The sequence below is a fragment of the Triticum dicoccoides genome, chromosome 3A (assembly GCF_002162155.2).
Source record: "Triticum dicoccoides isolate Atlit2015 ecotype Zavitan chromosome 3A, WEW_v2.0, whole genome shotgun sequence".
In the NCBI taxonomy this organism is placed as follows: Eukaryota; Viridiplantae; Streptophyta; class Magnoliopsida; order Poales; family Poaceae; genus Triticum; species Triticum dicoccoides.
The window spans coordinates 617,334,188-617,346,215 of record NC_041384.1 but is presented as its reverse complement, the minus strand read 5'-3'; the positions used below and the strand labels follow the sequence as shown (position 1 = coordinate 617,346,215).

The 12,028-nt window shown below is 46.4% G+C and overlaps 1 protein-coding gene across 1 annotated transcript; it reads left to right on the top strand.

Annotated features, from left to right (window-relative positions):
* Positions 1 to 4,403: 4,403 nt before the first annotated feature.
* Positions 4,404 to 5,681, top strand: LOC119272319 (WUSCHEL-related homeobox 9-like). Its single transcript, XM_037553822.1, has 2 exons — positions 4,404 to 4,983; positions 5,094 to 5,681. The coding sequence occupies exons 1-2, from the start codon at positions 4,596 to 4,598 to the stop codon at positions 5,342 to 5,344; spliced, it is 639 nt and encodes a 212-aa protein (XP_037409719.1). The 5' UTR covers positions 4,404 to 4,595; the 3' UTR covers positions 5,345 to 5,681.
* The last annotated feature ends 6,347 nt before the right edge of the window (positions 5,682 to 12,028 follow it).

Below are 12,028 nucleotides of genomic sequence, written 5' to 3'. Positions count from 1 at the left end.
ACAGCCTTTTTTTTGTTTTTTTCTGTTTTTTGTTTTTTATATTATTTTTGTACTTTTCTTTATATATATATATATATACATATATATATATATATATATATATAGCAAAAACACTGTTCAAAAATACATTTGAAAAGATGTTGAATAAGTATTAAAAAGTGTTGAACAAAAATTTGAAAAATGTTGAACAATCGTTCAGAAATATTGAATAAGTATTAAAAATGTTGAACAAGTATTTGAAAAATGTTAAATATTATTAAAACAATGTTGAACAAGTATCTAATTTTTTTGAATAAGTATTAAAAGTGTTGAAAAAGTATTTGAAAAATGTTGAAATAGGTATTAAAAAATTCAAATGAGTATTTAAAAAATGTTGAACAACTATTTTAAAATGTTGAACAATTATTTGAAAAATGTTTAAAATAGTGTTGGGACAATGTTGAACATGTATACAAAAAATGTTGATCACTTGTTACAATTTTTTTTTTGACATGTACGAAAATGTAGAGTGAAAACGAAAACAAACATAAGAAAACACAAAAGAAAAAAATGAAGAAGAAAAAGGAAAGCCAAACAAAAAATGAAGAGAAAAAGAAAATGAAATAGAATGAAACAAATAAGTAGAAGAAAGGAAAAAGAATGAAAAAAAATGGAGACAAAAAAAGGAATGAAACAAAAGAAAACAAAAAAAGTAAAAATAAAAATGGAGAAGACCGGCTCTGTCGCCTCTAGTAAATCTCGATCTACTACTAACCAGTAACATGAAGTGGGGGGAGTGGGTTAGCTCGTGAGCCGCATTTGGTAGTGCTCTACCCTTTTGAAACTCGCACAAAGCCCGTTTCACGGCCCGACGGCATCATCTGCTCTTTTGGCCCACTCGAACAAAAAACTTGTTCGCTCAAAAAAAAATTCTTGCCATTCAAAAAAAAAAGGCACAAAAATCCTGTGAAATCACCGTCGTTTAGCCTTCTGATTTTCGGACTGTAGACCACTCTGCAAAACACAGGCAAGGAGGGCCATGCCGGGCTGTTCCTTTTGTTTTCTTTGAGGAGTTGAGCTATGTTGTTTTGCATTGGAGCTGCCCATCGAAGTGTTCAGTGTCCACTCTCGGAATTATTTGTGCGCAAGTGCTGCCACCCATGGGAAGCGGACACCGGATCATAGACTACTACCTATCTCGTCGGGAGGGGCGACGTGAATCGACCGCCTTCCGTTTGGCCACCCTGCATGGGGAATTTGCCGCCGCGTGCGGCCAGACGGAGCCGTCCAAACAGAGCCACGCCAACGCACCTCCTTAGGTCAAACGCAACCTATCCGTGCCCAGCTCCCATAGGCCTCCAGATTTGGTTAGTCCTGGTCACTCAATTTGGTGCATTAGTAGATAGATTTTTTTTTATGAGTAGATAGATAAGGTGGCGTTTGATTCGACCGGGGTTGGGCGAGCGCGCGCGCGTGCATGCAGCGGGCGTGGGGCGTCGCATCGAGATCAGGGTTCGATCGGTGGATATTGGGGAAGACAAGGGAGAACGGACACGGAGATGCAAGGCGAGGCCGGACAGCGAGAAGGCCTCACGCTGAGGACCAACTACCAGGTTGTTGTGCGCGCGGGCTTAAAAGAATCGGCGGCGGTCAGATTGAGGAGCTCGAATCTGTTTTGGACGAACGAGTCAGGACAATCTATGTCTTACTGACTTCATGCATGATCGGTCATAGTCGTGTAGCATTACTGCTGTCTAGCAAGCATCTAAAAATGAACGTAGGAAAATGTTTTTGTCAGATTCATACGTCTAGTTTGAGAACGCACTTTATATATAGGTACTCCTGCGACATCTATATCTACTTGTGCATTATTAGTACTATACTACACTTGCTATGATCAGTAGTACGTACTGTAGTATTTTTTGTGGAAGAAAAAAAAGTGTCATGTCATGTCCCGCGTGGGGGTGGATCTATCATGTTTGAGGGTACGTAACCACACCGGCCAGCCATGATGGTCCTTAAGCTCACTCGATTAATCTCCACAAATACCAATTAGCTTGGCCTTTCTATGCTGTTTTGTCGGGGCAAAGCAGCAAAACAGTATTATCTCGCAACAACAACAAATAAAGTAACAAAACAGTAATCCTAAAACCGTAGCATACTGAGTTACCGACCAAATACATACAGCGTGAGAGCAAATCATCCAGACCCACGATAATTAGCCCCAAACCATGCAACTTTGCTTTACCCTCCTCGAGCCAGCCCATCCATGCACACTTTGAAGCGAACACATACCTGGGCATGATGAGACGGATCTCCCCATGCATGCATGCACCCTCGTCAATCACTTTTGCCGCGAAAAGACGCACATGCACGTAGCCGGACGCGATCGAGAGGAGGAGGAGGAGGCCAATCATGTCCGCTTCCCTCCGTCCGTCCAATCCAATCGAGTCGTCACGCGAGAAAGGGTTACGAGACTACCCGCTTAAACTAATCCCGGCTGAATGGCTAGTACTATCTGTGGCGTAGCGGTGGACCACGGCCGGTCAGGCGATCTCCCAAAGCTATAGCCGAAGGGCCGAAAGATCGGAGGCGAGGCGAGGGCCGAGACCGGCTGGGTCGATCGATCGCCTCGGGAATTGGCTACCGCGCAGCACAGCACGGGTTTCCCGTGCACGGCGCGCTCGGGAACGCCCAAAGGCCGGAAAGCCGGCAGTGCCGGCCGCGGCCGGGCGCCACGACCGACGCGAGCTGCGACCGCATGCATGCACGCAACGGCATCCCGATCGATCATCGATCTCTCGCTCACACACACAGAGCAATCCGGTGCGCCGGTGCGAGCCATTATTCAAGCGGCAAAGCAAAGGGAACGAGGTGGCCTTGCCGCCGCTTTCCGGAGCGGCCGCTCGCGGTCTCGTTCCGGTTGCCCGGCCCTGCCGCGGCCGGGCGGTGTGGCCGGATCATTGGTATCTGCTGGAGGACGCCCCAAAAGTGTGACACCTTCCACAACTTTTCGGGAGCTCTTCGGAAAAGTTCTGGCTTCCGCGGACTTAACGGGAGTTCTAAGACTACGTACTGGTTGCTTACCTTATAAATGCAAAATGTAAAAAGCTTAATTAGGTTAGGTGGTGCCATGCGTAGGGTTTGGCACCCTTCTCTGCTGATGAGAGCGCGCATGCAAAGCAGACAGGAATTCAGCCGAATCGAGTGCCATGCACGTACGGTGCTTGCGTTTTGCATCAACTCGTATGCATATGTCTTCATGCATGATTGGGCGTGTCTGGCTAGTTGGTGCGGTTTGTGACTCGACGACTTGGATACACAAGTCGGCCTGTCCTCACGGAAGAAAAAACACAGTAAGAATGGAAATTGAAGCAGCGTGCCGCTACTGTTCCGCCTGTACAGGACGAGCCAAACGAGTGTGAGCTTTACTGTTTGACTAGTATAGAACAGATAAGCCCGGCCTACCCAGCATGTTACCGCCCTGACATCTCTTTTGATTTTCATGCCTGATCACGTTCACCCGTTGAAATTAGCAAGCGCGTAGTACAACTGACAGGTTTGACTGCAAACACACATATAGCTAATCTCCATGCGCGCGGCTGCCAATAATTAAGTTATGCAAGTGCATTTCCATCCTCTGATCCAGTATGTTAAGATAATGGAGCGAGCGATAAAATTACGAACTAGAATAATTTCTGAAATTAGCATCGATCTGTCTTGTCTTGTTGGCAGGTGCACTGCTTAATTGCTATATATGATAAAAATGCCAATCTGTCTTGTTGCCGTTTAACTTGTTCGTAAGCTAGCTAGCTAGTCAAGAAATCCACGCCTTCCATATTGAATTCACAGGCCGGCACTTCGATTGGGTTATACTACTACTGTAGATCAATGAACGAACTCCAAAACCAGATTGTCCATGCACCACGGGCCTGGTCCTCACCACGTACGATTCCCCTCGGCCAGTCACGAGTCACGACCCATGCAAGGAGCCAGGGATCTCCATGGAATAACGAACCCCAAATCAGCCGCATTATTGTAATCCTCAACTCGGCAAACAGGGGCTCGTCTAAGACATGATGCTACGCGACACGATGGCGCTTAGATCTGCATGCATGGGCGACCAGGGCCCCATTGTTAATTGGGGCCTTAAGGATGTCGGGCACGGCGCACGAGGCGAGCTATGCTATCAGCAGTAGGGTTTTGCAAGCAGTGGCAGCTTTTGCGCATGTCTCCCTCCATCCCCTTGCTCGAGGAAAACAAAAGGAAAGAAACCGCGCACTGAGAGAGAGAGAGTGAGTGAGACCTTCGGATCCGCTACTGCCACTGCCACGACCACCGCCTCGGCCCTGCCCGGCCCTGCCCAATTATATAAGTGCCCCCTCTGCGCATCTATTGATTTCAGCATCGCTTCTGACCAGAAGAAGATCCCGGAAGAAACAAGATCGGTAGTACGAGAGACTAGCTAGCTAGCACAACAAAGTGGGGGTGAGATAGTAGAGCATTTTGAAGTTAGAGATAGATCATCCAGCTGCTCGATCGATCGGGCATACACCGTGGTGATCGACGGAAGTGCCTAGCTCAATCTTACAGATAGCTAGCTAGAGGTAGTGGCAATGGAGGCGCTGAGCGGGCGCGTGGGAGTGAAGTGCGGGCGGTGGAACCCGACGGCGGAGCAGGTGAAGGTGCTGACGGAGCTGTTCCGGGCGGGGCTGCGGACGCCGAGCACGGAGCAGATCCAGCGGATCTCCACCCACCTCAGCGCCTTCGGCAAGGTGGAGAGCAAGAACGTCTTCTACTGGTTCCAGAACCACAAGGCCCGCGAGCGCCACCACCACAAGAAGCGCCGCCGCGTCGCCTCCTGCTCCCCCGACAGCAGCAGCAACGAGGAAGAGACCGGCCGTGCTGCTGGCCGCGACGCCGAGCCCGCCGACCTCGTGCTCCAGCCACCCGAGAGCAAGCGTGAGGCCAGAGGCTACAACCACCACCCCCGGATCATGACATGTAAGTTAGCACCCACGTCGTTGTTCTTACGTAGAGCTTGGTTTGTTCCTAATGGAACAGTGTCCTTCGATCATCGGGCCGGTGCTGATCCATTTCGTGCGTGCATGCAGGCTATGTGAGGGAGGTGGCGGAGCAGGAGGAGGCGACGACGTGGGAGCGGCCGACGAGGGAGGTGGAGACGCTGGAGCTGTTCCCGCTCAAAGCAGCCTGCTACGACCTGGAGCTGGAGGCGGACAGGTTCAGCCGATACGTGAGGGGCGGCGAGCAGCAGTGCAGGGAGATCTCCTTCTTCGACGTGGCCACCGGACGGGATCCGCCGCTGGAGCTCAGGCTCTGCAGCTTCGATCGGTATCTGGTCTAGATCAACGTCGCACGGACGCACGCATGCATGTAGCTGCTTGTATCACCTGTCAGTCAGTCTACCTGACCATGGATGTCACACACGCATCATTGCCTAGTCCTCGATTCTGGCTACTATCGGCATCAAAAGCTGTACGAGAAGGGATACGGGCATGTGTTATAGACGCAAGAGGCACGACCGTAGCGTACGTAGTTGCTGGCAGAATCTGAGAGGATCAGAAAAGAGCTCGTAGAGATTTCCAGTCCCTTTCCGTTGATATTTCATCATGAGATGTACTGTTTCTTTTCTTCCTCCTTCCTTCCGGCCTGTTGCATGGTCTACTATAATTAACCTGTGGCTGAAAACTGATGCTATATGACGTAGTATTATCAGTATATTACAAGTATGAAATCTGCAGTACAAGGTCTCGCCCTAGGAGACCCGAAATCTACAGTCAAAATATATGCATGTCAATGTTACAAACTTGGCTGCAACTCAAAAACTCAAGGCGTTAGGTGGGAAGCAGCAGTATGAACACATGATTTGACACAGTACATGGAATTCGAAATGTCGTCCTTCCTACATATATAATCCCCACCTAGTGTGTAGTGTGTACTACCCGTTAGACTGTCGTGCCGGGAGTACGTACGTCTTGTCCCTGGCCTTTTCAAGAAAAGGATTCTGACTTGCTCAGTGCATGTGGTAGTCAACTGTGTATGCTTCGCTCTAGGAAACTGCTGGGCGATGAGCCGCTTTGGAGGCTTGCCGTTGGACCCAGAGTTTCAAAGTTTGCAGCTAACTTTCCGGCCATCGGGTACATCTTGTTTGTTGACTTTCACACGCTGAGTAGTGTGGATCGAGAATCGGCACACTCGACGCACAAATGTGTGGCAGAGATTCAAATTGCCTGCCTGCAGAATCACTGCATACATTCTGCAGAATGTCAGGTTAGTTGGTGTCGAAGGCATAGGCAGAAATGGAGTTTAGCGCTCTGTTCCCACAGTATATGAGCAAATGAGCTTGGTTTCGCACAAATGAAAAATGAGTATATTGTTAGTCTTCACGTTACAGAACTAATTTGAAAAAAATAGCAGCACTGAAATAAATTTAATGAAAAATACTGTATGAATGAAGTGTAGAAAATCGCTACACCTCAATGAAAAGCAAACACGAGCTACAAGCTCACGGACCACTTAGAGCATCTCCAACAACAGTCCTAAGGTTGTTATTGTACACCAAAATGTGGATTTTAAATCATCTGATTCTTTTTGTCTCCAACAACAGCCCAATAATAAGGGCACCACTGCTCCAATAGCTGCCCTAAAATAGGGCATCAAAACATAAAAACTACACTAGATCATTGCAGATTCGATCTAACATGCAAACATTCAAAGTTGTAAACCTGCAAACTTAAACATAGTTCGGGTACAAACTGAAACATAGTTCGGATACAAACATAAACATACTTCGACTATGAACTACCGCAAACTACGGGCAACTATGAGTTAGAGATTGTCTCGGTCGATGTCGGAGCCTAACCCTCGCCGTCCTCTGACTCAAGCTCGATCACCCTCGAGGGGCTGGCCTCGCCCTTCTTCCCGCTGCACCTAGTACCCATACTCCTCCCGTGTGAGGTGCGAATTTTCCACCACAAACCTCTCCATAGCAGGATCATCACTCTGACGTATGTAACACTGATCCAAGACGATTTGAGTTTCCTTCTTGTCTGAGGGTCACCATCTCAATATCGGGACCGATGAACTCCGCATACGCCTGGGGTTCGATCTCTGGGAAGTTAAACTCCCACTTCAGCCGGCCAAGCCTATGACACCCAATGTCAAAGGCGTACGCAGTGATGTCTGTCGTGTCAAACGTGCCAAGCCAATAGCGCCAACCATCGCACGTGAGATCTGCCGAGTAACGGCCGGACACCCTCAAACGAACGCGGCGGGAGCCGCTCAAGCTCCTCGGTTGGTGGTGCGACAACATCATGGTGAAAAACTGGCTGCGCGAAGGTACGACGGGGCCGGCGGATTTGGTGGCCGATGGTGCCAGCAACTGAAGGCAGGAGTGGCGGTGGTCGATCCGCGACGTGGAGGTTCGATGGTGGCAAATTTGGTGGCAGGGGGGCACGGGAGGCCAAATTTTGTGGCAGCGGAGGTGGCAGACTGCGAGTTTGGTAGCGGCGGATGCGGCGGGCTTCGGGAGTGCCAATGATAGGGGAGAGGAGGAGTGATGGATCTACGACGGGGTGGTGTGACGGCCGGAAGACGAAGGATTTGGTGGCGATGGTGCGCGTGAGAGGAAGCAAACACGTGTGCGGCTGCGTCTGGAAGTTTCAGTTCGTGGTTGGCTTGCGCGGGATTGCAGCCGGCTACAATTTTTGCATTTGGGCGGCCGCTTGCGTGATGTATTTTTTGGACAGTCCAAAAACAGGACAATAAATTTTTATATTTAGGACATCCGTTAAAACATGTTTTCTGGTCCAAGTGATGTATGATACGTATTTTTGGGCAGTTGCCCTATTATAGGGCTATTGTTGGAGATGTTCTGAATACGGCCATGATGGTAGGCAACTCGATCGTCTAGCAGAGAGGAGGGAGCCTCCTTGGGATCAAAGGGATATATTATAAAGCCCAGCATCCCGAAATCACTAATAAAGGGATACCCCTTGTTGGGAAACGTAGTAGAAAATAAATTTTTTGCGCCTACACACACCCAAGATCAATATGAAGCATAATAGGTTGGGATCACGATCGTTACCTGTTGGGCAACGCAGTAATTTCAAAAAAAATCCTGCCCACACGCAAGATCTATCATGATGATGCATAGCAACGAGAGGGGAAGAGTGTTGTCCACGTACCCTCGTAGACCGTAAGCGGAAGCGTTATGACAACACGGTTGATGTAGTCGTACGTCTTCACGATCCGACCGATCCTAGTACCGAAACTATGGCACCTCCGGATCTGCACACGTTCGGCTCGGTGACGTCCCACGAACTCTCGATCCAGCTAAGTGTTGGGGAAGAGCTTCGTCAGCACGACGGCGTGATGACAGTGATGATGAAGCTACCGGCGCAGGGCTTCGCCTAAGCACTACGACGATATGACCGAGGTGGATTATGGTGGAGTGGGGCACCGCACACGACTAAGAGATCAATGATCAACTTGTATGTTCTATGGTGCCCCCCTGCCCCCATATATAAAGGAGCAAGGGGATGGGGTCGGCGGCCTCATAGGATGCGCCCCAAGGGGGGAATCGTACTCCTAATAGGAGTAGGTTCCCCCTTTCCTAGTCCAACTAGGAGGGGAAGGAAAGAGGAGGAGGGCAGAAGGAAAGAGGGGGCCGGCCCCCCAAGTCCTAAACTAATTCGGTTTGGGCTTAGGGGGGGCGCCCCACAACTTCCTTGCTTTCCTCTATTTCCACTAAGGCCCATTGACCCCCCGGGGGGTTTCGGTAACTCCCCGGTACTCCGGTATTTATCCGATGACCCCCCGGAATCTTTCCGGTGTCCGAATATAACCTTTCAATATATCAATCTTTATGTCTCGACCATTTCGAACCTCCTCGTCATGTCTGTGATCTCATCCGGGACTCCAAACAACCTTCGGTACATCAAAATACATAAACTCATAATATTGATCGTCATTGAACGTTAAGCGTGCGGACCCTATGGGTTCGAGAACTATCTAGACATGACCGAGACTCATCTCCGGTCAATAACCAATAGCGGAACCTGGATGCTCATATTGGCTCCTACATATTCTACGAAGATCTTTATCGGTCAAACCACATAAAAACATACTTTGTTCCCTTTATCATCGGTATGTTACTTGCCCGAGATTCGATCGTCGGTATCTCAATACCTAGTTCAATCTCGTTACCGGCAAGTCTCTTTACTCATTCCGCGATGTATCATCCCGTAACTAACTCATCAGTTACATTGCTTGCAAGGCTTATATTGATGTGCATTACCGAGAGGGCCTAGAGATACCTCTCCGACAACCGGAGTGACAAATCCTAATCTCGATCTATGCCAACTCAACAAACACCATCGGAGACACCTATAGAGCACCTTTATAACCACCCAGTTACGTTGTGACGTTTGGTAGCACATAAAGTGTTCCTCCGGTATTCAGGAGTTGCATGATCTCATAGTCACAGGAACATGTATAAGTTATGGAGAAAGCAATAGCAACAAACTAAACGATCATCGTGCTAAGATAACAGATGGGTCAAGTCAATCACATCATTCTCTAATATGTGATCCCGTTAATCAAATGACAACTCATGTCTATGGTTAGGAAACATAACCATCATTGATTCAACGAGCTAGTCAAGTAGAGGCATACTAGTGACATTCTGTTTGTCTATGTATTCATACATATACTAAGTTTCCGGTTAATACAATTCTAGCATGAATAATAAACATTTATCATGACATAAGGAAATATAAATAACAACTTTATTATTGCCTCTAGGGCATATTTCCTTCAGTCTCCCACTTGCACTAGAGTCAATAATCTAGTTCACATCATCATGTGATTTCACACCAATAGTTCACATCTTTATGTGATTAGTTCACATCTTCATGTGACTAGTACCCAAAGGGCTTACTAGAGTCAATAATCTAGTTCACATCGCTATGTGATCAATACCCAAAGAGTGATCATGTTTTGCTTGTGAGAGAAGTTTAGTCTACGGGTCTGCGACATTCAGATCTGTATGTATTTCGCAAATTTCTATGTCTACAATACTCTGCACGGAGCTACTCTAGCTAATTGCTCCAACTTTCAATATGTATCCAGATCGAGACTTAGAGTCATCTAGATCGATGTAAAAAGCTTGCATCAACGTAACTCTTTACGACGAACTCTTTTATCACCTCCATAACCGAGAAATATTTCCTTAGTCCTCTAAGGATAATTTTGACCGATGTCCAGTGATCTACTCCTAGATCACTATTGTACTCCCTTGCCGGAATCATGCTAAGGTATACAATAGGACTGGTACACAACATAGCATATTTATAGAACCTATGACTGAGGCATAGGGAATGACTTTTCATTCTCTTTCTATTTTCTGTTGTGGTCGGGTTTTGAGTCTTTACTCAACTTCACACCTTGCAACACAGGTAAGAACTCCTTCTTTCACTGTTCCATTTCGAACTACTTCAAAATCTTGTCAAGGTATGTACTCATTGAAAAATCTTATCAAGTGTCTTGATCTATCTCTATAGATATTGATGCTCAATGTGTAAGCAGCTTCATCGAGGTCTTTATTTGAAAAATTCTTATTCAAGTATCCTTTTATGTTATCCAGAAATTCATTATCATTTCTGATCAACAATATGTCATCCACATATAATATCAGAAATGCTACAAAGCTCCCACTCACTTTCTTGTAAATTCATGCTTCTCCAAAAGTCTGTATAAAACTATATGCTTTGATCAGCTCATCAAAGCATATATTCCAACTCCGAGATGCTTGCACCAGTCCATAGATGGATCGCTAGAGCTTGCACACTTTGTTAGCACTTTTAGGATTGACAAAACTTTCTTGTTGTATCATATACAACTATTCTTTTAAGAAATCCATTAAGGAATGAAGTTTTGACATCCATTTGCCAGATTTCATAAAATGTGGCAATTGCTAACATGATTCGGACAAACTTAAGCATCGCTACGAGTGAGAAAATCTCATCATAGTCAACACCTTGAACTTGTCAAAAACCTTTTTGCGACAATTTGAGCTTTGTAGATAGTAACACTACTATCAGCGTCCGTCTTCCTCTTGAAGATCCATTTATTCTCAATGGCTCGCCGATCATTGGGCAAGTCAATCAAAGTCCATACTTTGTTCTTTATACATGGATCCCATCTCAGATTTCATGGCCTTAAGCCATTTCGCGGAATCTGGGCTCATCATCACTTCCTCATAGTTCGTAGGTTCGTCATGATCTAGTAACATGACTTCCAGAAAGGATTATCGTACCACTCTGGTGCGGACCATACTCTGGTTGTCCTATGAGGTTCAGTAGTAACTTGATCTGAAGTTTCATGATCATCATCATTAGCTTCCTCACTAATTGGCATAAAAATCACTAGAACTGATTTCTGTGATGAACTACTTTTCAATTCAGGAGAAGGTACAATTACCTCATCAAGTTCTACATTCCTCCCACTCACTTCTTTCGAGAGAAACTTCTTCTCTAGAAAGGATCCACTCTTAGCAACAAAGATCTTGCCTTTCGGATCTGTGATAGAAGGTGTGCCTGAAGAAAATATGCCCTAGAGGCAATAATAAGGTTATTATTTATTTCCTTATATCATGATAAATGTTTATTATTCACGCTAGAATTGTATTAACCGGAAACATAATACATGTGTGAACACATAGACAAATAGAGTGTCACTAGTATGCCTTTACTTGACTAGCTCGTTGATCAAAGAAGGTTAAGTTTCCTAACCATAGACATGAGTTGTCATTTGATTAACGGGATCACATCATTAGGAGAATGATGTGATTGACTTGACCCATTTCGTTAGCTTAGCACTTGATCGTTTAGTTTGTTGCTATTGCTTTCTTCATGACTTATACATGTTCCTATGACTATGAGATTATGCAACTCCCGTTTACCGGAGGAACACTTTGTGTGCCACCAAACGTCACAACGTAACTGGGTGATTATAAAGGTGCTCTACA

Excerpts from the sequence above, each read along its gene's own strand:
- LOC119272319 (XM_037553822.1), top strand. The coding sequence starts at position 4,596 with ATGGAGGCGCTGAGCGGGCGCGTGGGAGTGAAGTGCGGGCGGTGGAAC. Across the intron at positions 4,984-5,093 it reads CCACCCCCGGATCATGACAT|GCTATGTGAGGGAGGTGGCG; the intron begins GTAAGTTAGCAC and ends GCGTGCATGCAG.